This window comes from Podarcis vaucheri (genome assembly GCF_965113315.1).
Source record: "Podarcis vaucheri genome assembly, chromosome: 18".
In the NCBI taxonomy this organism is placed as follows: Eukaryota; Metazoa; Chordata; class Lepidosauria; order Squamata; family Lacertidae; genus Podarcis; species Podarcis vaucheri.
Genome location: NC_138756.1, coordinates 3,872,208 through 3,900,167, shown reverse-complemented (window position 1 = coordinate 3,900,167; position 27,960 = coordinate 3,872,208). Strand labels below are relative to the sequence as shown.

General features: G+C 50.2%; 3 protein-coding genes and 1 pseudogene across 13 annotated transcripts in view; 3 read left to right on the top strand and 1 right to left on the bottom strand.

The window, feature by feature from the left end:
• Window positions 1-10,695, top strand: part of LOC309523125 (vomeronasal type-2 receptor 26-like) — a gene marked incomplete at its 5' end in the record, with an annotated part of 55,046 nt that extends 44,351 nt beyond the window's left edge. The window contains one exon of the mRNA XM_082206888.1: window positions 10,446-10,695. The remainder of the gene's footprint in view (window positions 1-10,445) is intronic.
• Window positions 1-27,960, bottom strand: part of LOC309522770 (vomeronasal type-2 receptor 26-like) — an 83,604-nt gene that overhangs the window by 15,706 nt on the left and 39,938 nt on the right. The gene's annotated exons all lie outside the window — the stretch shown is intronic.
• On the top strand, window positions 77-26,701 carry LOC309522877 (uncharacterized protein). 10 transcript variants are annotated; one of them, XM_082206543.1, is made up of 10 exons: window positions 77-215; window positions 19,482-19,655; window positions 19,691-19,815; window positions 19,850-20,178; window positions 20,353-20,562; window positions 20,598-20,807; window positions 20,878-21,848; window positions 22,551-22,646; window positions 22,798-22,872; window positions 24,312-24,894. In XM_082206543.1, coding segments are annotated over exons 1-7 (1,098 nt in total). In that variant the 5' UTR covers window positions 77-213; the 3' UTR covers window positions 20,926-21,848; window positions 22,551-22,646; window positions 22,798-22,872; window positions 24,312-24,894. The 10 variants fall into 10 exon arrangements, 8 of the variants coding, with proteins under 8 accessions (XP_082062669.1, XP_082062665.1, XP_082062668.1 ...); XM_082206539.1 differs by having other exon boundaries at window positions 20,843-21,848; XM_082206537.1 differs by adding an exon at window positions 25,580-26,701 and having other exon boundaries at window positions 80-215; window positions 20,353-20,807; window positions 24,312-24,452.
• LOC309523060 (vomeronasal type-2 receptor 26-like) lies at window positions 1,522-10,190 on the top strand (annotated as a pseudogene). Its single transcript, XR_014224647.1, has 6 exons — window positions 1,522-1,765; window positions 4,685-4,980; window positions 5,274-6,068; window positions 6,967-7,194; window positions 8,558-8,684; window positions 8,957-10,190. The product of XR_014224647.1 is annotated as a vomeronasal type-2 receptor 26-like (transcript).

Here is a 27,960-nt window from a genome sequence, read left to right as displayed (position 1 = left end):
CAAAAACAAACATAGAGAAGGGAGGGTGGAGAGTCAAGAAGAAATTATGTGGGGGGGTTTGTTTTTTTAAACTGTATATGAAGACAAGTGATTGGAATATCTGTGGAGACTTAATAATTTTTAAACTTTTTTTAATGTAATAAAGAAAGCATCCACCCAGATTCTTAGGAAGTTGAGGTAATTTGATTCTGTTTTATTATTTTAACTTTTGGAATGTTCTAAAGTAAGACTGTAAACTTTGTTATGATCACCCTGACTTATCTTGACGTAAAGCGCTCTAGGGGTGATTGGCCAAAATAGTGCATGGAATTTATGAAAGATTAAATAATTAAGTAAGAAAGTAAATAAATATTAATAAATAAATTGATAAAGAATAACAAAGCTGCTAGAATGCTAGCCTGGCTTCTGCGCACACAATTGGTTTATGAGTAGAGAAGTTTCTTCTCAAAGACGAGGAGCAAGTTGGTTCCATGTGCAACAGAAGCTCTCCATCCGCAGAAAATGTCAAAGGGGAAGGGAGAGCCTAAGGCTCCGGACAACCTTTCTCCCCTCCACCAACCCCAGAGAGCTTCCCTCTGTTGGAGAAGCCTTTCAAAGATGGGGTGGAAATTCACTTGAAGTGGCTTCAAAACCACCAACATGCTACTTCCCTTCAGGGGGAGAACCAGAAGAGAGCGGCAGGAATCAAATCCACGCAAGGTGGCCAACTAGAAGAAGAAGAAGAGTTTGGATTTCATATCCCGCTTTATCACTACCCTAAGGAGTCTCAAAAGTGGCTAACAATCTCCGTTTCCTTCCTCCCCCACAACAAACACTCTGTGAGGTGAGTGGGGATGAGAGACTTCAAAGAAGTATGACCAGCACAAGGTCTCCCAGCAGCTGCAGGTGGAGGAGCGGGGAAGCAAACCCGGTTCCCCAGATTACGAGTCCACCGCTCTTAACCACTACACCACACTGGCTCTCTAAAGCATCCCTAACAGATAGCCATCCAAACTTAAAAACCTCCAAGGAAGGAGAGTCGATGGTCGGATGCAGATGCAGGGCTCTTCGTTGGTCCTTGGGAGCAAAGTTCAGGCCAAACTTCCAATTCCCCAAAACACCTTTTGACTTTTTATCATCATGTTTTTCTCCAGCTCTGAACCTGCTGCCGGAGCCATTCAAGACTCCAGAAAGTTAGTGTGATGAAACTTATTCCACTTGGAATAATCAAAATTATAGTCATCTCATCTTCTAAATGCTCAGGAGATATTTCTGGAGGTTACATCAGCCTCAGAAAGTAGCATGAATATATTAATTGTGCTGTGACTGGGAAAGAAAAAGTTAGTGCAGAGATTATTTCCTGTGTTGGAGACAGACTGAGTCAAGATGCAGAGCTGGCGAAAGAGGGGTGTGCCTGCCTTGTGCTTCCTAGCTCCAAAGGTAGAGCTGAAAACCACCCAGATTGGGAAAGCCCAGGCAGTCTGGCCTTGCAAGAGTCTTTGGGTGCTTCTGCTTTGCCTCATTGGCATGTAAGAGGAGGAGGAGGAGGCAGAGCCAGAATGAGATCCCTGCTCCTTCTGTTGCTGCTTCTGCTGCTCATGATGCCCTTTGGAGTCTGCGGGAACCACAAGGCGAAATGCCCCTTGAATCTGGTCAGGGATGAAACGGATGCTCGCAATTACTACCGGCCTGGACACTTTCTCATCAGTGGGATCATATCTCCAAAACGCTTTTACAAGGAAACTCCGTATGTCTTTTCTCAGACACCCTTCGCTAGGATTGAAAAGTATGTACTTCACAGTTTCATGGTTCTCCAGTCCTTCTAGTGGTTCCTATTTATCAAGGAAAGAGCCCATTTCTCAGGGCTGGGGAGCCAAGGGCTAATGTTGCAGGACTACCTGACCTGACCATTGCTCTTGCTGGCTGGGGGTGATGGGAGATGGGGGGGTCTAGTATAAGATTCCACCCAAACCTCTCCTATTTCCATGTTCTCTGGGTCTTCCTTAGTGAAACACTCTCCTACCTTTGATTCTGTGTTGCTTTTAGTAGAATGCAAGGATGCCAATGAATCTGGTCAGGGGTCAAAAGGATGCACTGAATTTCCCCACCTGCAGGATGCCATGAAACTCAGGCAATTTCCAAGGCTCAAAGGTTTCATTCAATATTGTTCCATGTTACAGTTTTACAAATGGAATTTTAAGATCCTCTGGGTGACGTTTGGGGGCTGAAGAGCAGGAAAGATGTGCTTTAATTGAAATGATAAATAATATGAATCAGGAGACTTCCTTTTCATGGAGTCAGGTCTCTAAAATGTGAAAAGGAATTATTCCTTTTTCTCACACACAAACAACTGGCCTCATTTCTAAGTAGTGAGATGTTTGATGTTTCTTCACTTGGAATCCATAGGTACCTGTTTCCTATCCCAACTTATCACACTTCTATTAACACGATGGAACAGGAGGCCTACAGCCCACCATGGGGAAATCTGTCTGAGCTACATTAAAGGTTTCCTCCCCCAATCCCAGCACTTTTCCCTTTCTGTCACTGTTTTTTTAAAAAAATTAGAAGCGTTTTAAGAAACTCTTGAAAATGCTTGTATTTCTATGGGTGAAGAGCAGGAATGATATGCTTCAAATAAAATGATTATATGGAATAACACAGATCAGGGTGTGTCCTCATTGGTAGAGTCACTGATGAAAAACATGTGCAAAATTATAGGTTTTACCACGCACTCAAACCTGAAAGCCACTAGACCTCAATTGTAACTAAAAGGGGACTGAGGTAATACTTGGGGATAAACATGACAGCTAAAAATGGGAACTTGTTTAAAGACAATTATGAAAAATGTTGGACGGAGGTTAAAAAGGATTTAGAAATATGGTCAAATCTGAAGCTTTCCTTTTTGGGCCGAATTGCGGTTATAAGGATGAATGTACTGCCAAGAATGTTATTTTTGTTCCAATCATTACAAATTTTAGACAAGATGGATTGTTTCAAGAAGTGGCAGAGAGACATCTCTAGATTTGTCTGGCAGGGCAAAAAGCCCAGAATAAAATTTAAAATATTAACTGATGTAAAAGAAAGAGGGGGGTTTGCCCTGCCAGACCTTAAACTCTACTATGAATCAGCAGCTTTCTGCTGGTTGAAAGATTGGCTACTTCTTGAGAACACTGACATTCTGGATCTAGAAGGTTTTAATAATGTTTTTGGGTGGCACGCATACTTGTGGTACGGCAAGGTTAAAGCTCATAAAGCATTTAAAAACCATATTGTCAGGAGAGCACTGTTTAATGTTTGGACAAGGTATAAGGAATTACTTGAAAATAAAACCCCAAGGTGGTTGTCACCAATGGAGGTGAAGGCTCAGAAAAGGCCCAATATGGAGGCCAAATGGCCAAAATATTGGGAGATTTTGGAGCAAGAAGGAGACAAATTGAAATTGCAGAGTTTTGAGAAACTAAAAGATAGAGTGTGAGATTGGTTTCATTATTACCAAATAAGAGAAGTATACAATCTGGACAAAAAAAATGGCTTCCAGGTGGAAAAATCAAAGTTGGAAACAGAACTGTTAGAACCCAAAACTAAGATTTTGTCAAAGATGTATAACTTGCTTTTGTTTTTTGTAATTCTCTTTTTATCATATTAGGGTTATTCTCTGTCTTTATTTTTTGAGTTTAAACTTTGAAATTTTCTAATGTCTGTAAAACTTTAATAAATATTACTTTAAAAAAATAAAATAAAAGGGGACTGAGGTATTTGGTGCTTCCCCTCCTTCAATAAAATTGTCTCTTATCTACCTATAGTCTAGCCCCTTGGAAGAAGTCAAAGACCAATGCAGGAAAAGCAGCCCTTGCAGCAACTTCCCAGTATAGCACACATTTTGAGGGGCGTCTTCATTTCTTACTCATAGAACCACACTAGAATAGAATCATGGAGTTGTAGAGATGGAAGGAACCCAGAGGAATCTCACCTGAAGCATCCATGACACATGGTCACCTTCGGAGGGAGTCTGTTCCACTGTTGAACAGCTCTGTGTGCTGTTTGCATCAAAGCTCCGGTCATGGAGCAGAGATTTCCAAATTTTTGTTCTGTGCTAGACAGGAAAAGGTTTGATATTAATGTAAAATGATAAATAAATATTAATCTTTGTGGATCATATAATGTTTCCTCCCTCCCATTAATATGAATATCAGTTTCACTCTTTTTAAATAATTCATTTATTGCAGGAGGGCAATTAGGTTCTACTGGTACATGTTGTCTTTCCTGTTCACCATCCAAGAGATCAACCAGGATCTCAGGCTCTTAGACCATGACACATGGTCACCTTCGGAGGGAGTCTGTTCCACTGTTGAACAGCTCTGTGTGCTGTTTGCATCAAAGCTCCGGTCGTGGAGCAGAGATCTGCAAATTTGTATTCTATAGGTAAAGGTAAAGGGACCCCTGACCATTAGGTCCAGTTGTGGCCGACTCTGGGGTTGCGGCGTTCATCTCGCTTTATTGGCCGAGGGAGCCGGCGTACAGCTTACGGGTCATGTGGCCAGCATGTCTTTATTCTATTTATTTTTATTCTATACTAGACTGTAAATGGTTTGATATTAATGCAATAGGATTAATCAATAAATACTAATCTTTTTGGATCATATAATGCGCCCCCCCATCATATGAATATCAGTTTCACTCTTTTAAAAGGATTCATTCGTTGCAGGGAGTCAGCTAGGCTCTATTCGTACATGTTGTCTTTCCCGCTCACCATCCAAGAGATCAACCAGGATCTCAGGCTCTTACCCAACATCACCCTGGGCTACAACCTCTATGAGAACTATCTCGATGCAAGGATGACTTCAAATGCCATGCTAGAGCTGCTTGCAGGCAGTGGATGCAATATTCCCAATTATCACTGTGGAGAACAGAATCCCCTGCTGGCTGTTCTTGAAAGAAGCAACACTTTCATCTCAGGAGTGATTTCAGCCTTGTCAGGCATCTACAAAATCCCTCAGGCAAGTAGTGGGAGAGCATGGAAGCACAGAGAATTTCAACTGCATAAGATTCTATTTTCTCTTTGGAGGGGTGAAGCAGGGATATTTTTTAAAAGGGGAAATCCTGAGCTATGGATCCTACATCCCTTTTTCAAAATTGAGCCTTCACCAACTTGACACCTCCAGATGTTTCAGACTAAAAGTCCCATCAGCCTCAGCCAGCAGAGATTTAGATAGATATCAGACATTTCATGTTTAAATACCCGTTATGATGAAAGTAAAATAAATTGCTGATCTTTTGCTTTCCTTGCTAAATCACTTATGGCTTCACTGCCCAGGTTCTCGAAGGTAAAACCCTGTTCCCTTTTGTCTACCGGATGAGTCCCAAAGAGGAAAGTCAGTACCAGGGGATTGTTGAATTGCTCCTGTATTTTGGATGGACGTGGATTGGCCTCTTCACTCCAGACAATGACAGTGGAGAAAGATTTGCGAGCGCTGTGAAACCTCTGCTGCTCAGCAAAGGGATCTGCATTGCTTTATCAAAAAGAGTACCAGAAAATGATCTAAATCAATTTATCAGGCCTGGGGAACCTTTTTTCCTATGGAGACAAGTTGGGGTATTTTTTTACTATGTAACCAATGCAATGGGCATCACTCTACTCCTGGCAATAAACATAGTCTATGAGAAGGTAATAGGGGCAAAAGTCTGGATCACAACAGCTTTGCTAGAAGTCGGAACTGGCTATTACATCCCTACAAATGACTTCCAGTACCTCCATGGTTCTCTGTCCTTTGCAATTCAGAGGAGCAGCAAAGGTGACAACTATAAATCACCGTCCAATCTTGTGGATTCTTTGGATGAAGCGTTTCACTGTTCATATTCAAAGCATTCGTTGTCCGTGAAAGGCAGGATAAGATGCAAAGAGGAGGAGAAACGAGCCATTATCCCAATGGGAGCCTGAGAGAGTCCTGTTTCTAGACAGCTATGGCACTTACATCAATGTTCAGGCTGTGGCTCAGGCATTGCATGCTTCGCTTTCATCGAGATCCCAGAGGAGGCTGATGGTGGAGGAAGGAGAGCAATGGGGACCCCAAAGGCTACATCCGTGGCAGGTATTTCCTTCCCCTTTTTTGCAAACTGCAGTCCACACAGATGCTATTCTTGACTGTGGATAAACCTGCAAAATATCATAGTTACTATTAGTATTAGCAATAGTAGCATACCGCCCAACATTGGTATTCAACTCTGTTGAAAATAGAGACGGCCCATTCCATAACGATAATGTTACTGCTTACAAAGGTAAAGGGACCCCTGACCGTTAGGTCCAGTCGTGGCCGACTCTGGGGTTGTGGCGCTCATCTCGCTTTATTGGCCGAGGGAGCCGGCGTACAGCTTCAAACCGCCAGCCTTCTGATCAGCAAGTCCTAGGCTCTGTGGTTTAACCCACAGCACCACCTGCGTCCTTTACTGCTTATACCCAGGGCTTTTTTTCAGAGGGGAACTCGCTGGAACTCAGTTTTGACACCTTTCAGGTGGGTGCCATTGCCATTCTCAGAGGGAGGTGTTCATGGTGAGTTCCGGCACCTTCTTTTCTAGAAAAATAGCACTGTTTATACATCTTCTTCAGTTGCCTCCTCACTCTGGGCAGCTCCCAAAATAAAGAAATTCCGACTAAAATATTAAACATTTAAAAATTCCCGATATAGGATTGGACAGCTTGTGGGTTGGATAATTCCACATCCACCAATATTTCTCAAATGAAAATAGGGACATTCTAAGGAAAAGTGGGAAATTCCAGGATCAAATGAAAAACTGTCTCTAATTCAGGGATGTCCCTGGAAAACTGGGACACTTGCATGGTCTGTAGTAATAGAAACGGCTGAATAGGAATTCCAGTCTACATGAGATACACGCAGGCCCCAAATCATAAGAGGTTGAAGTAAGTAGGACTGAGATATCCATCTTGGCTTCAAGGTTTCTCAGTGCTGGTGCTTTCCCCTGTCATTCCAGCTTCACCCTTTCTTGAGAGAAATCCGGTGTCTGAATACTTCCAGGGGCAGACTGTGCTTGGATGAGAACTGGGAGCTGCCAGCAGACTTCGATATTATGAACTGGGTGATGTCTCCCAATAAGTCTCATGTCCTTGTGAAAATTGGGAATATAAGGAGAGAGACGTCTGCTAGCATAAAGTTCACCATTAACCCAGAAGCTATTGAGTGGCCCAAGAAATTCGACAAGGTAAGGGGAATCACAGAGAGGGGAGGCTAGGAGATCCTGAATATATTTTTCCTTGAACAACTGCTGCAAAATGACTATATCAGGTTGATCAATGATGTCTTGACCGTCCAATAACAGCTGCAACCGCCACTCCTTCTTTCCACAGCAGCTGAGATAGGAGGGGGATTTGGGGTGCTCAAAGAAAGGATAGAGCCCAGAGGTCCTTAGAAAAGACACTATCTATTTCTGAAGCAGACTGAGAATTTAAGAATTCTGGACAGAATGTTTAACCGAATGGACTACGTAGAAGAAAAGGGAAAACACCTAGGAAAAGTGAACAATTGGGTTTTCATACATGCAGAAGGATGGAAAGCAATTTATTTTTGAAATGATAATTACTGATTTATTGTGGATTTTTTAAATTTGTGGAGTAAGCTCACTTGTAGATGTTGCAAATGTTAAACTATTGTACGTGCAGGAATTAAGAAGTGCACAGCTGTTGGTGAAGGATGATAAGTTTTTTTAAAAAACCCTATTGTAATATAAGGTTAATGTTAAGGAATGGCATATGAACTAGAAATAACTAGGGAAATAGATCAGCAACAAGAGGAAACCTTGCATGCCTCAAGAACAGAGTGAGGGAAACCACTATTTGGAAAAGTAATATTAAATGTGTCTTAATTAGCGGTTGAGAGATTATCAGAATCCTGAAATTTGGGGAATTCACATTTCAGACTCCATTGCCATTTTCTTTGAAGATTTATTAAGCAGGGAAGCAGGTAAATGGAGGAGAGGAAACAGAGTTCTGTGGCGCAAACCTCAGTTGTACTGAACCAATTATGAAGAACAAGATATTCTGGTCACCCCAATGGTCAGTGGGGGGTTGAAAGGACCCTGATGAGGCATCAAAGGCTGCAGACCAGAGATCTGTTTGAATTCACTCTATGTGTAAATTAAGGTAAAGGTAACGGGACCCCTGACCATTAGGTCCAGTCGTGTCCGACTCTGGTGTTGCGGTGCTCATCTCGCTTTATTGGCTGAGGGAACCTGCGTACAGATTCTGGGTCATGTGGGCAGCAGGACTAAGCCGCTTCTGGCGAACCAGAACAGCGCACGGAAATGCTGTTTACCTTCCCGCTGGAACGGTACCTATGTATCTACTTGCACTTTGACTTGCTTTCGAACTGCTAGGTTGGCAGGAGCAGGGACTGAGCAATGGCAGTTCAGCCCGTCACGGGGATTCGAACCACCGACCTTCTGATCGGCATGTCCTAGGCTCTGTGGTTTAACCCAAAGCGCCACCCGCGTCCCTATGACTGAATTACATACTCACAAATACTCCTAACTGTTCCTCTTTCTTGCACCTTCTTGTCTTTCTGGTTAGGCCGTACCTCGTTCCAGGTGTACAGAAATATGTCGACCTGGATATGCCAAGGTGGTCCTAGAAGGAAAGCCCATTTGCTGCTATGCTTGTGCTCAGTGTGCAGAAGGGACCTTCTCCGCCCAGGAAGGTGGGTGACTCCAAGGGGGAAGGAATTCCTGGAGAGAGTAAACACAGGGCAGAAATCCAGTCTCACACACTTTTTGTGAGAATTCTGCAGACATTGCGGAATGTGGCTCCTTCCTCAACTTCTTTAGGATTAATCCTCTTCATTACATCTTGGAAGAGAGTTGAAAGGAATGATCATAAGGAAGAAATCTCTAGGATTTCTTCAAATCGTAATCAAGTTCAGATCATTAGGGATGTAAGTGATGCTGCAGCCACTCTTTTTCTCTTCCCCAGATGCAGAACATTGCACCAAATGCCCAGAAGATCACCATTCAAACAAGGACAGAGATCAATGTGTCCCCAAGATTATCATCTTCCTGGCTTATGGAGAATATTTAGGAATGATTTTAGCTTCCGTTGCCCTCTTCTTGTCCTTAACAGCAGGCATTGTGTTGGGAATCTTCATTAAATACAAGGAAACTCCCATAGTCAAAGCCAACAACCGGGACCTCTCCTACATCCTGCTCGTCTCCCTCCTGCTTTCCTTTCTGTCCTCCTTCCTCTTCATCGGGCGCCCAAGGAAAGAGACCTGCCTTCTCCGACAAACTGCCTTCAGCATCATCTTCTCAGTTGCTGTTTCTTCTGTCTTGGCAAAGACCATCACGGTGGTGCTGGCCTTCCTGGCCACAAAGCCCGGGAACAGGGTGAGGAGATGGCTGGGCAAGAGTCTGGCCAACTCCATTGCCATCTCCTCTTCTGGGGGGCAAGTTCTCATCTGCACCATCTGGCTGGGCTCTTCTCCCCCATTCCCAGAGCCTGACATGCGCTCCCAGGTGGAAGAGATCGTCCTGCAATGCAACGAAGGGTCTGTGGTCATGTTTTACGTTGCCCTCGGCTACATGGGCTTCCTGGCTGCCACCTGCTTCACGGTGGCTTTCCTAGCCAGGAAGCTGCCCGGCTCCTTCAACGAAGCCAAGCTGATCACCTTCAGCATGCTGGTCTTCTGCAGTGTTTGGGTGTCTTTTGTGCCCACCTACCTGAGCACCAAGGGCAAGTACATGGTGGCCGTGCAGATCTTCTCTATGTTGGCCTCCAGTGCTGGGCTTCTGGGCTGCATCTTCCTTCCCAAGTGTTACGTTATTGTGCTGAGGCCTGATCTGAACACAAAGGAGCACCTGACAACAAGGAATTAAGGGGACATCTGATTCTTAAAATAGTCCATGTTCCTGATGTCCAGAAGTGCCTAAAGGAAACACAGCTACTCCTCCATGTTGCTCATTCTCCATCTCTGAAAGAGATTGTGTTCTTTCGTAGCCTGGGTTTTAGGAAGTCCTGTTGACATGAACAGGAAGATGGGAGGAAATGTTTTGCTACCTTGCTTTGCCAAGGACTACAGTGAGTCCTGGTCTACTGCCCTTAGTTTGTAAACTATGATCTTTTAATAATTTTGTGTTTTGGGAACTTATATATATCTCACAACAAGATAGGCTGGAGGGAGAGAGGAGTTAGGTTTTTGAGTCTGTTTGCTTTGTCATGACAACCTATTAACCATATAAATTCTTATATTCAACAATACTGTTTGGTTATCCCAGTTCTATTTATTCAATTTTCTGTGCACCATTTCCCGCATTTATGCGCTATCATTCATAAGCTCACTTCACACCATTTCGTTCTCCTAAGCTTTGTATATCAATAAACTGAGAAATTCATTTAAGACATCTTCCGTAGTGTGTTGGTTTAATTTCTGTATTGTGTAAGCTCAGCTCCCTGTTCCAAAGAGTAGCAGCTGACCTTAGCCAAGACGTGACTGGGATCCAATGAATTTTATTGCACTGGCCAGGGTTAGGAATAGGGTTAGGGGCGGGCGAGGCCAGTGGTAAGAGAGGGGAGACGGAACTCTGGGGCTCACGGGAGTGGCAGGCCGCCTACGCCAATCTGGGCGAGTCATTGTGAAAGGAGGCGGGGAGAGTAGAGCTGGGGAAGGCAATGGGTCACGAAAGTCAGCAGTGGAAAGCGGGGAGAGCTGGGGCGAGGTATATTATTATATTATATTATATTATATTATATTATATTATATTATATTATATTATATTATATTATATTATATTAATATTACATTCCGACACAGGTGGTGCTGTGGGTCAAACCACAGAACCTAGGGCTTGCCAATCAGAAGGTCGGCAGTTTGAATCCCCACGACGGGGTAAGCTCCCGTTGTTTGGTCCCTGCTCCTACCAACCTAGCAGTTCAAAAGCAAGTCAAAGTGCAAGTAGATAAAGAGGTACTGCTCCGGCGGGAAGGTAAACGGCGTTTCCGTGTACTGCTCTGGTTCGCCAGAATGAGCATGCTGGCCATATGACCCAGAAGCTGTACGCCGGCTCCCTCGGCCAATAAAGTGAGATGAGCGCCGCAACCCCAGAGTCGGCTATGACTGGACCTAATGGTCAGGGGTCCCTTTACCTTTTCCTATAATATTATATTATATTACATTACATTATTATATTATATTACATATTACTGTATTTTACCATGTAGAACATGCCCCCGTGTATAAGACACTCCCTATTTTTGGGAACTGAAAATTAAGAAAAAGGGGGGGGTCCCATTTTACTCGTCTCATACACGGAAAAGTACGATATATTATGTTATGTTGTTATGTTATGTTATGTTATGTTATGTTATGTTATGTTATGTTATGTTATGTTGTGTTATACAGAGTTATTCATAATGAAGTATACAGTTTCAACACACTATAAAAAAGAATATAATATATCTCATGTTACCTGTGACAGAATTGTAGGGGAATGTTTAAAGTAGTTTCGAAACAGTCACAGATGTTCTATGTGTGCACCCTTTGTCACACAACACACATTGCAATCGCAAATGCCGATGCACAAGAAACTCCGTTTTGCTCAATTCAAGAACACAAAACGCCTTCTCCACTGCAGACGCAGCCATTTCGCCTGACTAGTCACGTGACACGCGCACCATCACCTCCATCACTTTATGAGTGCATCTGCCTCACGGTTCGCAGCTGTTTTCTGTGTCAGCGCCGGTCTTACAGGATCTGGAAACTGTATATTTCATTATGAATTACCCGTATTATATTATTTCGGTGTCCATTCACATCATTACTATAGGATACTTCATTTCAATCAATCAAATCTTTATTACGGTAGTAGACCAGCATCAGTAGGGTGGGGTACAGTCATTTCCAATCTGTAAAACGTTTTGGAAAGCTAAAATGTATTAAAACACAAAGTATATATAAAAGTCTAAAAGAAGCTAAAAGAAGGGTTTCGGAGCATTAAACGGATGTGGAAGAGCATAAAAGGTTAGTATATAAAAGACTATGGCTATCAATTTCCAGGCCACTCTGAGATGAGTGTTTATTGCCTCTAGTTTAACAACAACAACAACCATTTATTTCTACCCCACCATCTGGCTTGGTTTCCCCAGCCACTCTGAGCGGCTCCCAATAGAATATGAAAAACACGATAAATACATCAAACATAAAAAACTTCCCTGAACAGGGCTACCTTCAGATGTCTTCTAAAAGTCAGATAGTTGTTTCTTTCCTTGACATCTGCTGGGAGGGCGTTCCACAGGGCGGGCGCCACCACTGAAAAGGCCCTCTGCCTGGTTCCCAGTTTGTGGCACAGGTCATCATCCGATGAATTGGGAGCTTCATTTACTTCCGTGTTTATATTTAAAGAAATTATGCATTTTAAAAGTATTGCACTTTGATTGTAATATTAAGAATGCACTTAAAATTACTACGGACAACAATGAATAAGGGATTGCAATGCACACAGAGCTAATCAGTACAAATATGTGTGAACAATGTTCTTAAAAACATTTGTTTACCAAGTCTAATATTACTATCTTTCTTATTGTGATTATTGTTACTTTTATTGCTACTAATCCCAGTGGCTTACAAGACTGAGCTCTATTCTGCCTTGGTCAGTCCCCACCTGGAATACTGTGTCCAATTCCGGGCACCACTATTTAAGAAGGATGTTGACCCATGGGAAGAAACCCCTCACCCCCCCCTTGAGAGATGCCGGCTCAGAGAGCCCCCGGAGCTTAGACTACGAAGCCTCTGAGGGCGTGCAGAGTGCAAATCCCCCCAGGGGCCCTTCTCTCTCCCGGGCCCACCTGGGGGCCCTGCCCCTGCCAGCCTCTCCGGCCTCTGAGGGCGTGCAGAGTGCAAATCCCCCCAGGGGCCCTTCTCTCTCCCGGGCCCACCTGGGGGCCCTGCCCCTGCCAGCCTCTCCGGCCTCTGAGGGCGTGCAGAGTGCAAATCCCCCCAGGGGCCCCTCTCTCTCCCTGGCTCACCTGGGGGCCCTGCCCCTGCCAGCCCCTCCGGCCTCTGAGGGCGTGCAGAGTGCAAATCCCCCCAGGGGCCCCTCTCTCTTCCAGGCCCACCTGGGGGCCCTGCCCTGCCAGCCTCTCTGGTCTCTGAGGGTGTGCAGAGTGCAAATCCCCCCAGGGGCCCCTCTCTCTTCCAGGCCCACCTGGGGGCCCTCCCCCTGCCAGCCTCTCCGGCCTCTGAGGGCGTGCAGAGTGCAAATCCCCCCAGGGCCCCTCTATCTCCTGGGCCCACCTGGGGGCCCTCCCCCTGCCAGCCTCTCCGGCCTCTGAGGGCGTGCAGAGTGCAAATCCCCCCAGGGCCCCTCTCTCTCCTGGGCCCACCTGGGGGCCCTGCCCCTGCCAGCCTCTCCGGCCTCTGAGGGCGTGCAGAGTGCCAATCCCCCCAGGGGCCCCTCTCCCACCTGGGGGCCCTGCCCCTGCCAGCCTCTCCGGCCTCTGAGGGTGTGCAGAGTGCCAATCCCCCAGGGGCCCCTGTCTCTCCTGGGGGCCCTGCCCCTGCCAGCCTCTCCGGCCTCTGAGGGCGTGCAGAGTGCCAATCCCCCAGGGGCCCCTCTCCCTCCTGGGGGCCCTGCCCCTGCCAGCCTCTCCGGCCTCTGAGGGCGTGCAGAGTGCCAATCCCCCAGGGGCCCCTCTCCCACCTGGGGGCCCTGCCCCTGCCAGCCTCTCTGGCCTCTGAGGTCGTGCAGAGTGCAAATCCCCCAGGGGCCCCTCTCTCTTCCAGGCCCACCTGGGGGCCCTGCCCTGCCAGCCTCTCCGGCCTCTGAGGGTGTGCAGAGTGCAAATCCCCCCAGGGGCCCCTCTCCCACCTGGGGGCCCTGCCCCTGCCAGCCCCTCCGGCCTCTGAGGGCGTGCAGAGTGCAAATCCCCCCAGGGGCCCCTCTCTCTCCCGGGCCCACCTGGGGGCCCTGCCCCTGCCAGCCCCTCCGGCCTCTGAGGGTGTGCAGAGTGCAAATCCCCCAGGGGCCCCTCTCTCTCCTGGGGGCCCTGCCCCTGCCAGCCTCTCCGGCCTCTGAGGGTGTGCAGAGTGCCAATCCCCCAGGGGCCCCTCTCCCTCCTGGGGGCCCTGCCCCTGCCAGCCTCTCTGGCCTCTGAGGGTGTGCAGAGTGCAAATCCCCCAGGGGCCCCTCTCTCTCCTGGGGGCCCTGCCCCTGCCAGCCCCTCCGGCCTCTGAGGGCGTGCAGAGTGCCAATCCCCCCGGGGCCCCTCTCTCTCCTGGGGGCCCTGCCCCTGCCAGCCTCTCCGGCCTCTGAGGGTGTGCAGAGTGCCAATCCCCCAGGGGCCCCTCTCCCTCCTGGGGGCCCTGCCCCTGCCAGCCTCTCTGGCCTCTGAGGGTGTGCAGAGTGCAAATCCCCCAGGGGCCCCTCTCTCTCCTGGGGGCCCTGCCCCTGCCAGCCCCTCCGGCCTCTGAGGGTGTGCAGAGTGCCAATCCCCCAGGGGCCCCTCTCCCTCCTGGGGGCCCTGCCCCTGCCAGCCTCTCCGGCCTCTGAGGGCGTGCAGAGTGCCAATCCCCCAGGGGCCCCTCTCTCTCCCGGGCCCACCTGGGGGCCCTGCCCCTGCCAGCCTCTCCGGCCTCTGAGGGCATGCAGAGTGCAAATCCCCCCAGGGCCCCTCTCTCTCCTGGGCCCACCTGGGGGCCCTGCCCCTGCCAGCCTCTCCGGCCTCTGAGGGCGTGCAGAGTGCAAAGCCCCCCCGGGGCCCCTCTCTCTCCCGGGCCCACCTGGGGGCCCTGCCCCTGCCAGCCTCTCCGGCCTCTGAGGGCATGCAGAGTGCAAATCCCCCCAGGGCCCCTCTCTCTCCTGGGCCCACCTGGGGGCCCTCCCCCTGCCAGCCTCTCCGGCCTCTGAGGGCGTGCAGAGTGCAAATCCCCCCAGGGCCCCTCTATCTCCTGGGCCCACCTGGGGGCCCTCCCCCTGCCAGCCTCTCCGGCCTCTGAGGGCGTGCAGAGTGCCAATCCCCCAGGGGCCCCTCTCTCTCCCGGGCCCACCTGGGGGCCCTGCCCTGCCAGCCTCTCTGGCCTCTGAGGGAGTGCAGAGTGCAAATCCCCCCAGGGCCCCTCTCTCTCCCGGGCCCACCTGGGGGCCCTGCCCCTGCCAGCCTCTCCGGCCTCTGAGGGCATGCAGAGTGCCAATCCCCCAGGGGCCCCTGTCTCTCCTGGGGGCCCTGCCCCTGCCAGCCTCTCCGGCCTCTGAGGGCGTGCAGAGTGCAAATCCCCCAGGGGCCCCTCTCCCTCCTGGGGGCCCTGCCCCTGCCAGCCTCTCCGGCCTCTGAGGGTGTGCAGAGTGCAAATCCCCCCAGGGCCCCTCTCTCTCCCGGGCCCACCTGGGGGCCCTGCCCCTGCCAGCCTCTCCGGCCTCTGAGGGCATGCAGAGTGCCAATCCCCCAGGGGCCCCTGTCTCTCCTGGGGGCCCTGCCCCTGCCAGCCTCTCCGGCCTCTGAGGGCGTGCAGAGTGCCAATCCCCCAGGGGCCCCTCTCCCACCTGGGGGCCCTGCCCCTGCCAGCCTCTCCGGCCTCTGAGGGTGTGCAGAGTGCAAATCCCCCCAGGGGCCCCTCTCCCACCTGGGGGCCCTGCCCCTGCCAGCCCCTCCGGCCTCTGAGGGCGTGCAGAGTGCAAATCCCCCCAGGGGCCCCTCTCTCTCCCGGGCCCACCTGGGGGCCCTGCCAGCCCCTCCGGCCTCTGAGGGTGTGCAGAGTGCAAATCCCCCAGGGGCCCCTCTCTCTCCTGGGGGCCCTGCCCCTGCCAGCCTCTCCGGCCTCTGAGGGCGTGCAGAGTGCCAATCCCCCAGGGGCCCCTCTCCCTCCTGGGGGCCCTGCCCCTGCCAGCCTCTCTGGCCTCTGAGGTCGTGCAGAGTGCAAATCCCCCAGGGGCCCCTCTCTCTTCCAGGCCCACCTGGGGGCCCTGCCTTGCCAGCCTCTCTGGTCTCTGAGGGCGTGCAGAGTGCAAATCCCCCCAGGGGCCCCTCTCCCACCTGGGGGCCCTGCCCCTGCCAGCCCCTCCGGCCTCTGAGGGCGTGCAGAGTGCAAATCCCCCCAGGGGCCCCTCTCTCTCCCGGGCCCACCTGGGGGCCCTGCCAGCCCCTCCGGCCTCTGAGGGTGTGCAGAGTGCAAATCCCCCAGGGGCCCCTCTCTCTCCTGGGGGCCCTGCCCCTGCCAGCCTCTCCGGCCTCTGAGGGTGTGCAGAGTGCCAATCCCCCAGGGGCCCCTCTCTCTTCCAGGCCCACCTGGGGGCCCTGCCCCTGCCAGCCTCTCTGGCCTCTGAGGGTGTGCAGAGTGCAAATCCCCCAGGGGCCCCTCTCTCTCCTGGGGGCCCTGCCCCTGCCAGCCCCTCCGGCCTCTGAGGGCGTGCAGAGTGCCAATCCCCCCGGGGCCCCTCTCTCTCCTGGGGGCCCTGCCCCTGCCAGCCTCTCCGGCCTCTGAGGGTGTGCAGAGTGCCAATCCCCCAGGGGCCCCTCTCCCTCCTGGGGGCCCTGCCCCTGCCAGCCTCTCTGGCCTCTGAGGGTGTGCAGAGTGCAAATCCCCCAGGGGCCCCTCTCCCTCCTGGGGGCCCTGCCCCTGCCAGCCTCTCTGGCCTCTGAGGGTGTGCAGAGTGCAAATCCCCCAGGGGCCCCTCTCTCTCCTGGGGGCCCTGCCCCTGCCAGCCTCCCCGGCCTCTGAGGGCGTGCAGAGTGCCAATCCCCCCGGGGCCACTCTCTCTCCTGGGGGCCCTGCCCCTGCCAGCCTCTCCGGCCTCTGAGGGTGTGCAGAGTGCCAATCCTCCAGGGGCCCCTCTCTCTCCTGGGGGCCCTGCCCCTGCCAGCCTCCCCGGCCTCTGAGGGCGTGCAGAGTGCCAATCCCCCCGGGGCCCCTCTCTCTCCTGGGGGCCCTGCCCCTGCCAGCCTCCCCGGCCTCTGAGGGCGTGCAGAGTGCCAATCCCCCCGGGGCCACTCTCTCTCCTGGGGGCCCTGCCCCTGCCAGCCTCTCCGGCCTCTGAGGGTGTGCAGAGTGCCAATCCTCCAGGGGCCCCTCTCTCTCCTGGGGGCCCTGCCCCTGCCAGCCTCCCCGGCCTCTGAGGGCGTGCAGAGTGCCAATCCCCCCGGGGCCCCTCTCTCTCCTGGGGGCCCTGCCCCTGCCAGCCTCTCTGGCCTCTGAGGGTGTGCAGAGTGCAAATCCCCCCAGGGGCCCCTCTCTCTTCCAGGCCCACCTGGGGGCCCTGCCCCTGCCAGCCCCTCTGGCCCTTGGGGGACTCTGGCCAGCTGAAATTTGAAATTTTAACCAAATAAATCAATCAATCTCAAGGTGTCTTTTGTTAGGTTTCACTTGAATAAATTAACCTCTATTAGGTTTCATTTCCCTCACGTCCCTCTTCCCAGCATGCTTTGCTGCCCCTTCTTCTCACAAACAAAGATCCTGTTTCCTATACTTGAAATTTACCCATTTTCCAACGTATAACTGAATAAATACACGTGAAAGTGTCTTTCGTTAGGTTTCACATATTAGCTTTATTGATAAATTATCCTTTATTGGGTTTCCTTTCATTTCCCTCAGGTCCTTCTTCCCAGCATGCTTTGCTGCCCCTTCTTCTCACAAACAAAGATCCTGTTTCTTATCATTTCATTTTTCTCTTATTCTTCCATTTCAACTTCATGGAGGGGCAGAGCGATGGAGAAAGAGAGAAGGCTTTTCCTCCCAGCCTTTCCCTCGCCCTTCCCAGGCTGCCCTGCGCAACCTTCCTCCTGGCCTGCTAATAAACTGATAATCATCAATTATTATACTCATATTTTATTTTATTTTTAATTCTTTATTAGCTCTTACGAATTACATTAACGGTCCTCCTCCAGCCTCAGCAGTTTGTTTGTTTTTTGTCTTTTTGTTTCTGTACTATCTGTCGCTCGATGTTTTAAATCCCCTGTCGCTATTGTCATCCCTTTTTTCCCCCTTTAAGTATTCGCCCAGGACGATATCTACCTTTACCTCCCCACCCCCATTTTATGTTGTTATTTCAATGTATATCATGCTATGGCCACACGGCTAATGCAATAAAATCTAAAATCACTACATCAACCAGAACATACAAACATTTGAAAGATAAGAGCAAATAAGTAAAAGAGAGATAAAGAAAGAAAAAGAATAAAAATATATAGAGAGAAAAAGACAAACGTACAGACATTACACATTGGCTTCCTTCCATCTCGGTTTAGGTTGAATAAACTTATAACCATTCTGCAGTTGTATTATAATGACTCTATACATTACAGGTTTTACATTCCGTCCACTGTTATTTTTCGAATTCCCAAATTATCTTCAATATAATTTAAAAATTTATCCCAATCATTTTTTAGCTTTACGTTTTTTTGATGCCTAATCCTCTGTGTCAGTCTCGCTAATTCAATATACTCAAATAGTTTCATCCGCCATTCTCTAACCGTGGGTATATTAGAGGTGTTCCAGTTTTGCGCTAACAGAATCCTCGCCGCCACCGTTGCACATTGGAAAAATATTGGGAAAATATTAATTTTTCCAATTATTATACTCATCAACCCCCATAACCCAGGAAGTGGCGAAGAGACATCGTCCTTTCCCTCCTTCCCTTGGAGGCACCGAGAACGGCTCCCCCCTTTTCCCAACGTCCCGCGGCTCCTGCGCCCTGGACAACAGAGGCCAAAATGGCGCTGGCCACCCGCCAGTTGTTTGACCTGCAATTTAGAGCTCCAAAAATGCTTTAAATGCATGTTGTGGCTGTGATTTTTATAGTGCTTTTAATATTCTGTTGGGAGCCGCCCAGAGTGGCCATTATTATTATTATTATTATTATTATTATTATTATTATTATTATTATTATTATTATCTCATCACCTTGATTGCAATGATACCTAATATATTATAATATAATATAATATAACCAAATATAAGCCGCTCCCTTCAAATCCCGCAGGCACTCTCTCCTGTTCCATTTTACCGCAAGTCTGTTCCGGCAGCGATATTGTAAAAGCCAGCTTTCGTAAGGCCGTGAATTGAAGCTGGACTTTAACCTTTCGCGGTCAGAATTTGGGAGGAAAGTGAGGCTTATATTCAGGCCAATACGGTCATGTCCTACGACAAAGACTATCCTATCAATTTACAGAGCACTCTGATAAGCTTTGTATATCAATAAACTGAGAAATTCATTTAAGACATCTCCCGTAGTCTGTTGGTTTAATTTCTGTATTGTGTAAGCTCTGCTCTCTGTTCCAAAAAGTAGCAACTGACCTTAGCCAAGCCTTGACTGGAGACCAATGGGTTTTATTACACTGGCCTGGATGTGACATGTTGTGCCCTGATGTTGAGTGGATCACCAGATTACGAGTGAGCAAGCAACAAGTTTAGCATTGGAGGAAAGCAATGAGACGATGCCAGATAAGTTGGATTCCCTGCCTGCCAAACCTTTTCAGAGGAGGCATCTTATGCTCAGTCAGGAAGGAATAGGGAGAGGCCTCCTCCTCCAACTCAGGTTCCTCCCATTCAGGTCCTCCTCCTCCAACTCAGGTTCCTCCCATTCAGGTCCTCCTCCTCCAACTCAGGTTCCTCCCATTCAGGTCCTCCTCCTCCAACTCAGGTTCCTCCCATTCAGGTCCTCCTCCTCCAACTCAGGTTCCTCCCATTCAGGTCCTCCTCCTCCAACTGAGGTTCCTCCCATTCAGGTCCTCCTCCTCCAACTCAGGTTCCTCCCATTCAGGTCCTCCTCCTCCAACTCAGGTTCCTCCCATTCAGGTCCTCCTCCTCCAACTGAGGTTCCTCCCATTCAGGTCCTCCTCCTCCAACTCAGGTTCCTCCCATTCAGTCCTCCTCCTCCAACTCAGGTTCCTCCCATTCAGGTCCTCCTCCTCCAACTGAGGTTCCTCCCATTCAGGTCCTCCTCCTCCAACTCAGGTTCCTCCCATTCAGTCCTCCTCCTCCAACTCAGGTTCCTCCCATTCAGGTCCTCCTCCTCCAACTCAGGTTCCTCCCATTCAGGTCCTCCTCCTCCAACTCAGGTTCCTCCCATTCAGGTCCTCCTCCTCCAACTCAGGTTCCTCCCATTCAGGTCCTCCTCCTCCAACTGAGGTTCCTCCCATTCAGGTCCTCCTCCTCCAACTCAGGTTCCTCCCATTCAGGTCCTCCTCCTCCAACTCAGGTTCCTCCCATTCAGGTCCTCCTCCTCCAACTGAGGTTCCTCCCATTCAGGTCCTCCTCCTCCAACTCAGGTTCCTCCCATTCAGTCCTCCTCCTCCAACTCAGGTTCCTCCCATTCAGGTCCTCCTCCTCCTCCTCAGGTTCCTCCCATTCAGGTCCTCCTCCTCTTCCTCAGGTTCCTCCCATTCAGGTCCTCCTCCTCCAACTCAGGTTCCTCCCATTCAGGTCCTCCTCCTCCAACTCAGGTTCCTCCCATTCAGGTCCTCCTCCTCCAACTCAGGTTCCTCCCATTCAGGTCCTCCTCCTCCAACTCAGGTTCCTCCCATTCAGGTCCTCCTCCTCCTCCTCAGGTTCCTCCCATTCAGGTCCTCCTCCTCCAACTCAGGTTCCTCCCATTCAGGTCCTCCTCCTCCAACTGAGGTTCCTCCCATTCAGGTCCTCCTCCTCCAACTCAGGTTCCTCCCATTCAGGTCCTCCTCCTCCAACTCAGGTTCCTCCCATTCAGGTCCTCCTCCTCCAACTCAGGTTCCTCCCATTCAGGTCCTCCTCCTCCAACTCAAGTTCCTCCCATTCAGGTCCTCCTCCTCCAACTCAGGTTCCTCCCATTCAGGTCCTCCTCCTCCAACTCAGGTTCCTCCCATTCAGGTCCTCCTCCTCCAACTCATGTTCCTCCCATTCAGGTCCTCCTCCTCCAACTCAGGTTCCTCCCATTCAGGTCCTCCTCCTCCAACTCAGGTTCCTCCCATTCAGGTCCCCATTATAGAGCAAAGCCAAGATCAAAAGGGCAAGTAAAAATAATTGACAGATCAGCCGCTGACAAAGCATTTATATTAATTAGTCAAGATTGCATCCTACTTAAACTTTCATCACTTCAAATTGGTGGAAACTCTCATTCTTATTACGATTCAACTTGTAGCATTCCAATGAAGGGTGCTATATAAATTTAAGCTGGGAGCAGCCTCTGGCTTGACTTATTTCATTATTCTTACTAATATTAATAAGTAATAAAGTATGAATTTGGGGGGAGGGGAATACATTACATTAGTGTCCAGTCATTGCATTTCTATAGGATACTTCATTTCAATCAATCAATCAATCAATCAAATCTTTATTACAGTAGTAGACCAGCATCAGTAGAGTGGGGTACAATCATTTGCAGTCTGTAAAACGTTTCGGAAAGCGAAAAAGTATTTAACACAAAGTATATAGAAAAGTCTAAAAGACGCTAAAAGAAGGGTTTGGGAGCATTAAACAGATGTGGAAGAGCATAAAAGGTTAGTATATAAAGACTATGGCCACCAATTTACAGAGCACTCTGATATGAGTGTTCATTAAATCTAGCATAATAATAGTAATGAAAAGGTGTGGCAATGGAGGAGTGCAGGGAAAAGAAAACTCCTGGCACTCATTCTTTCTTGCTACAGAATTAAAAGATTTCTCTGCTTTTCTCCTTCTTTTTCCCTTGGGTGGTGTGTTCAGCAGTCGCCCTCAGGGGAAACAGGTGTCCCCCCCCCCCTTGGAGGAAATGGACTGATCGGAACCTGGCTGTGACATCGGCTCAGAATCCCAGCCTCACTTTGCAGTTGAGACCAACAGCCTTTTGGTGGTTTCTCTGCAAGTGAATCAGAAAAAACTCTTATTAGACACCGAAAAAGCAAAGTCTGAAGACTGATGTCTGGGGAAATGGTGAGGGGACCAGCAGGAAACTGCTAAGGGAGTTTTGAGTCCTTTTATTCTGTTGCAGTTGCAGAGAAAGGAGGGTGGGGGGTGGGGGTTGGGGTCCGCCCCAGGTGTCATCACTGAGGGGGGTGGCAAAAGGACATAAAGCCGTGTTTAAAATAAAAATAAAAATTGGGCTCACCAAACCTTTTAGTTGAGTCAAAAAACGCGGCTGGCACTGGGCGCCGCACCGCGGGGGCTGGCACTTACCGGGGGGGGGGCTGCAGAGTGTCTGATCCACGCATCTCTCCTGGGGGTGACTTGGTGGCTTGGGCCCCTGCAGGCTGGGCGCTGCCTGAAACAGAAGCGTGGGGCTTGCGTCTGCCCCCTGCCTCTCCCTCAGCCGCCCTACAGCTGGGGGGGCGGCAGAGGATAGGCTCCAGAAAGCCCACAGGACCCCCGCGTTGAACCGGGCACCCGAGCGGCTGGCTATGCCGCTGTTGTGTTGTTTGAATTATGGGTGCCTTGAGAGTGAATGTGCTGTGCTTGCTGCCCCACTCGTCCTGATGGGCCAGCCCCCCATGGCGCCAGGGCTGTAGGGCTTCCCTGGCTAGCGACTCAACGTAGGCAAGAGAGTCTGCCTTCTGGGTTCCTGCCTGTCTCATTTTGGGCTGCTCTCTTTCTCCTGTCTCCCCACCATCAACTCTGGGGTCCTGTCTCTGCTAGCAGTCAGCCACCGAGGAGGACATTCTCAATGTCAAGGAGGACGAAGGATAAGGCAAGGAGGAGACGGCAAGACGGCTGGATCTCCTCAGCCCTGACTGGGTAGGTGGCCGTGGCCTAAGTGGTGATTGGCAGAAGGCGAGGGAAGCATATCAACCGCAGAATAGAACTGTTGTTTCAGTTATGCGTGCCTTGAGTTTTAACGTTTGTCTGCGTTTTTTAATTGCTCGTTTTTTGCATCTTTTCCTTGCAGGTTCCAAGTCTGTCACCATTTTCTAGTGTTTCCTCCCTGTCCTCCCTGGATTCCCTTTGGGACTCCCTCAATGAGGTACGTAGCAGACAGAGCAGGAGGGAAGCCCTGCTGAGCTGGAGAACCCTGAGGCTGGGGAGGAGGAGGAGGAGGAGGAGGAGGAGGAGGAGGAGGAGGAGGAGGAGGAAGCCGGCTGGCCGGCCAGGCCACCTTCTGGACGGTTGAGAGCAAGGGGGCAAACAGGCAGGGGGCTGCTAAGGGCAGACCATGCTTGCTGCCCCACTCCTCCTGATGGACCAGCCCCCCATGGCGCCAGGGCTGTAGGGCTTCCCTGGCTAGCGACTCAATGTAGGCAAGAGAGTTTGCCTTCTGGGTTCCTCTCTCATTTTGGGATGCTCTCTTTCTCCTTTCTCCCCACCGTCAACTCTGGGGTCCTGTCTCTGCTAGCAGTCAGCCAGCGAGGATGACATTCTCAATGTCAAGGAGGACGAAGGAAAAGGCGAGGAGGAGACCGCAAGACGGCTGGATCTCCTCAGCCCTGACTGGGTAGGTGGCCGTGGCCTAAGTGGTGATTGGCAGAAGGCGAGGGAAGCATATCAATCGTAGGATGAGACTGTTGTTTCAGTTATGGGTGCCTTGAGAGTGAATGTGCTGTGCTTGCTGCCCCACTCGTCCTGATGGACCAGCCCCCCATGGCGCCAGGGCTGTAGGGCTTCCCTGGCTAGCGACTCAATGTGGGCAGGAGTGTCTGCCTACTGGGTTCCTGCCTGTCTCATTTTGTGCTGCTCTCTTTTTCCTTAATCCCCGCCACCACCTCTGGGGTCTTGTCTCTGCCAGCAGTCAGCCAGCGAGGATGACAATTTCCATGAAAAGGATGATGAAGGAAAAGGCGAGGAGGAGACCGCAAGACGGCTGGATCTCCTCAGCCCTGACTGGGTAGGTGGCGTGGCCTAAGTGGTGATTGGCAGAAGGCGAGGGAAGCATATCAACCGCAGAATAGAACTGTTGTTTCAGTTATGGGTGCCTTGAGTTTTAACGTTTGGTTGCGTTTTTTAATTGCTCGTTTTTTGCATCTTTTCCTTGCAGCTTCCAAATATGTCACCATTTTCTAGTGTTTCCTCCCTGTCCTCCCTGGATTCCCTTTGGGACTCCATCAATGAGGTACGTAGCAGACAGAGCAGGAGGGAAGCCCTGCTGAGCTGGAGAACCCTGAGGCTGGGGAGGAGGAGGAGGAGGAGGAGGAGGAGGAGGAGGAGGAAGCCGGCTGGCCGGTCAGGCCACCTTCTGGACTGGTCGTGAGCAAGGGGGCAGGCAGGCAGGCAGGCAGGCAGGGGGCTGCTAAGGGTATGCTTGCTGCCCGACTTGTCCTGATGGACCAGCCCCCCATGGCGCCAGGGCTGTAGGGCTTCCCTGGCTAGCGACTCAATGTGGGTTCCTGTCTCATTCTGGGCTGCTCTCTTTCTCCCCTCTCCCCACCACCAATGCCACCACCTCTGGGGTCCTGTCTCTGCTGGCAGGCAGCCTCTGGAGTGGCTATCAAGAAGGAAGAACCACAGGAAGTACCAGAGAGCCCCCCAGAGGAGGATGGGGAGGACAAGGAGGCCCTTGATTTGCCGTGCCCCCCACCTGGAGAACACCTGGAGGAAAGCGTAATCGAGGTCAGACGAAACATACATTCATTCATGACATATGAAAAGCTTCCCTGAACAGGGCTGCCTTCACATGTCTTCTAAAAGTCAGATAGTTGTTTATTTCTTTGACATCTGGCGGGAGGGCCTTCCACTGGGCGGGTGCCACTACCGAGAAGGCCCTCTGCCTGGTTCCCTGTAACTTCACTTATCGCAGTGGGGAACCGCCAGAAGGCCCTCAGCGCTGGATCTCAGAACGATGGGGGGTGGAGATAATTCTCCTGGGTTGCTTTTGGTTTGGTGTTTGTTTTGTAAGATATCTCTTTTGAATGCGTTTCCAGGTGCCTCCTGCCAAAGGAAGTTATTAATTGCAAAGTGGGTTTGGCGATAATAAAACCATGTTGGCACTTTGCAAAGCCGGTTCTCTCTGGGGTTTTCCTGCCTCCTATACCTTCCCCCCACCCGCTTGTTCTTGACTTTGTGTCTCGTTCAGATCTCTCCAAGGCTGACCACATGAGAACTTGGGAGAGGAGTGTTCCCTCCTGACTACAACCCTTTCATATAACGCCTTGCCCCAAAAAAGAAAAGGAGGGATTATGACAGCCTGCCACCACACAGGCCCTTCTCCTTCACAAACGGTCTGGAGGGCAGCAACACAAGAAGGGGCCTTTTCTGTGGTGGCTCCCCACTTGCGGAATGCTCTCTCCAGGGAGGCTCATCTGGCACCTTCATTGTGTATCTTTAGGTGCCAAGCAAAGACGTTTCTCTAGAACAGAGCTTTCCAAACTGTGTGCTCCTCCCAGGGCTGGAAAAGGGCTAGTTGAACTGAATCCCTGTGTTGCGAAATGAGGCATGTCTCCAAAGTGTGTCACCAACATGGAAAGTTCTGCTCTAGAACCAGCCTTGGGCTAATTGGACAACGCATGGCCTTTTCAACATGCTTGTGGATTGGGAGGTTGGCTTATGAGTTCGTTTTTGTTTTTAATACATATGTTGTGTTTTTATTTTGTATTTTTATGCTGTAAGCCGCCCTGACAGCTTCAGATGAAGGACGGCGTACGGATTGAATCAATCAATTGTTTGTTTGTTTGTTTGATTGATTAATGATTGCGGCATTTTCCCAGAATCTGGAGGTGAATTGTTTACTTTTCTCACAGGACTGCGAGGAAGAGAGGCCTCCGAAGACCCCCACTTGCTTGGGTTCCATCATCTCCTGGATTCGCAAGATCTTCAGAAGAGCGCCGCCGCCAGCACCACCAGTGCCACCAGAGCAACCCAATACAAGAGGCAGCAGTGGGGTGCAGGGGGAAAGGAGGCCACTCTGCACGTGGCTCAGGCGCTGGATGCGGCAGCATCGCAGCTGTGTCCACCCTGAACCAAGATGAGGAGGAGTTGGGAGGCTTGCACAGATCCGCCCAGGGGGATTTTGCCACCCCCCTGGGATGACACTCGGGGCGATACCCCCCCACACACCCCACCTTCCTCCGCCAGTGGTGGCAGGGGAAGTAGCACCTGGAGGCGCCCGAGTCCTAAGGGACATTTCCTTTTTGTTGTCCTTCCACAGGTCTTAATCCTTGTGGTCCAAACTGGAGAGGAGGAATAAAAGATCAGAGCGCGGAGGGAAGCGGGGCGAGAAACCCAAACTCTCGTGGCCCTACGCCGGCGTCCCACACGGCCAGCCCCAGTCCTAGAGCCCGACACCTTTTGAGAAGACAGCGGGCAAAGGGTGGACGGCGAAGGAGAAGTGCGAGAGAACGACAGCGTCTGCGGTGGTGGAGGAGAAAGAGAAGACAGGACTGAGAGGGGAACGATCCTGGAAGGTGGCTTGAAAAGAAAGGGCAATATGGCGTAGAAAAACTGCTAGCTCACGCTGCCCACGCCCAAAGGAGGAGGAAGGAAAGGAGGAAAGCAAGCGAGCAAGAAGGGACAGCTAAAGAAAGAACTGAGAAAAGAGACAGCAAGACCTTCTGTGGGTCAAAGAAATTACAATAAGAAGGAAACTGAGTTTCCTCCCTCCAGAGCTTGCTAATGGTCCTGCATTGTTCTATTTCCTTTTTATGTATAATTCTGTATTATATTGTTGAATTGTCGTCTTAGGTGATAAGCCTATAAAGGAAGGATATAAGGGAAGGGGGGAGGTGTTAAGGGAAGACTTTGAAAGGAAAGGCAGAAAATAAAAAGGGGTGGGGAAAAATAAGTGGGAGGGAACGCATAAAGGGAAGATGCAAAGCATTATATAATTTTTGTTTGTTTGTTTGAAATAAAGAAGCTAACCATTGAATCTGCATGGATCTTAAAATCATTTTGTGGAATGTTAATGGGCTAAATTGTAAGACTAGGAGGAGGAGACAGAGTGACTCCCCCTGCAGCTGCTCAGCTTTCATGGACTCAGAGGAGAAGGTCCCGCTTGCTGTCATGGCTTCTTTGCTCTTTGGGGCTCCCTCCCCCCCCAAAAAAGTGCGCCCTATGAGCCGGTGCGCCCTATAGGGCAAAAAATACAGTAAATGCTTTATGAGTCACTGATAAAGCATTTATATTAATTAGCCAGGATTACATCCTACTTAAACTTTCATCACTCCATACAAGTGGAAAGCTTACTAGACTCTCAGTCTTATAGCAATTCAACCTGCAGCGTTCCAATGAAAGGTGCTATATAAATTTAATAAATAAAGGTCCTGAGAAAGCTGACTTGTTTGTTTGTCTGTTTGTTTGTTTGTTTGTTGAATCTATATACTGCCCTATACGTGGAGGTCTCAGGGCAGGTCACAGAACAAAATTAATATACAAAACCAGAAGATATATAATCAAAATAAAAACAACAACCCAATAACACCCCAAAAAGAAGCACATTTTAAAAGGGCAAAGGATGTCAATCAAATCAACCAAAAAGGAACGTTTTTGCCTGATGTCCAAAGGCGTATAATGAATGTGCTAGGTGAACTTCCCTGGGGAGAGCATTCCACAGACGGGGAGCCACTACAGAGAAGGCCCCGTTCTTGTGTTGCCACCCTCCTGACCTCTTGAGGAGGAAGCACCCGAAGAAGGGCCTCAGAAGATGATCTCAGGGTCCGGGTAGGATCATATGGAAAGAGGTGGTCCTTGAGGTACTGCCGTCCTGAGCCATTTAAGGCTTTCTAGGTCAATACCAGGACTTTGAATTGGGCCCAGAAATGAATTGGTAGCAGTGCAGTCAGACCAGGATCAGTGTATTGTGCACTAGCTGAAGTTTCTGAACTGTCTTCAGAGGCAGCCCTACGTATAACGCATTGCAGTAATCTAACCTTGGGATTACCAGAGCATGGACAACAGTAGTTAGGCTATCCCTGTCCAGATAGGGGTGTAACTGGGCCACCAGCCAAAGCTGATGGAAGGCAGTCCCCACCACTGAGGAGTCCCAAGCCTCGAGCGACAGCAAAGGGCCCAGGAGTACCCCCAAGCTACAAACCTGCTCCTTCAGAGGAAGCGTAACCCCATCAAGAGCAGGTGACCTCCCACCCATCTGGTCTAGGGAACCACCCACTAACAGTGCCCCAGTCTT

Excerpts from the sequence above, each read along its gene's own strand:
- LOC309522877 (XM_082206537.1), top strand. Across the intron at positions 19,816-19,849 it reads GTCCTCCTCCTCCAACTCAG|GTTCCTCCCATTCAGGTCCT; the intron begins GTTCCTCCCATT and ends CCTCCAACTCAG. Across the intron at positions 20,179-20,352 it reads CTCAGGTTCCTCCCATTCAG|GTCCTCCTCCTCCAACTCAG; the intron begins GTCCTCCTCCTC and ends CCTCCCATTCAG.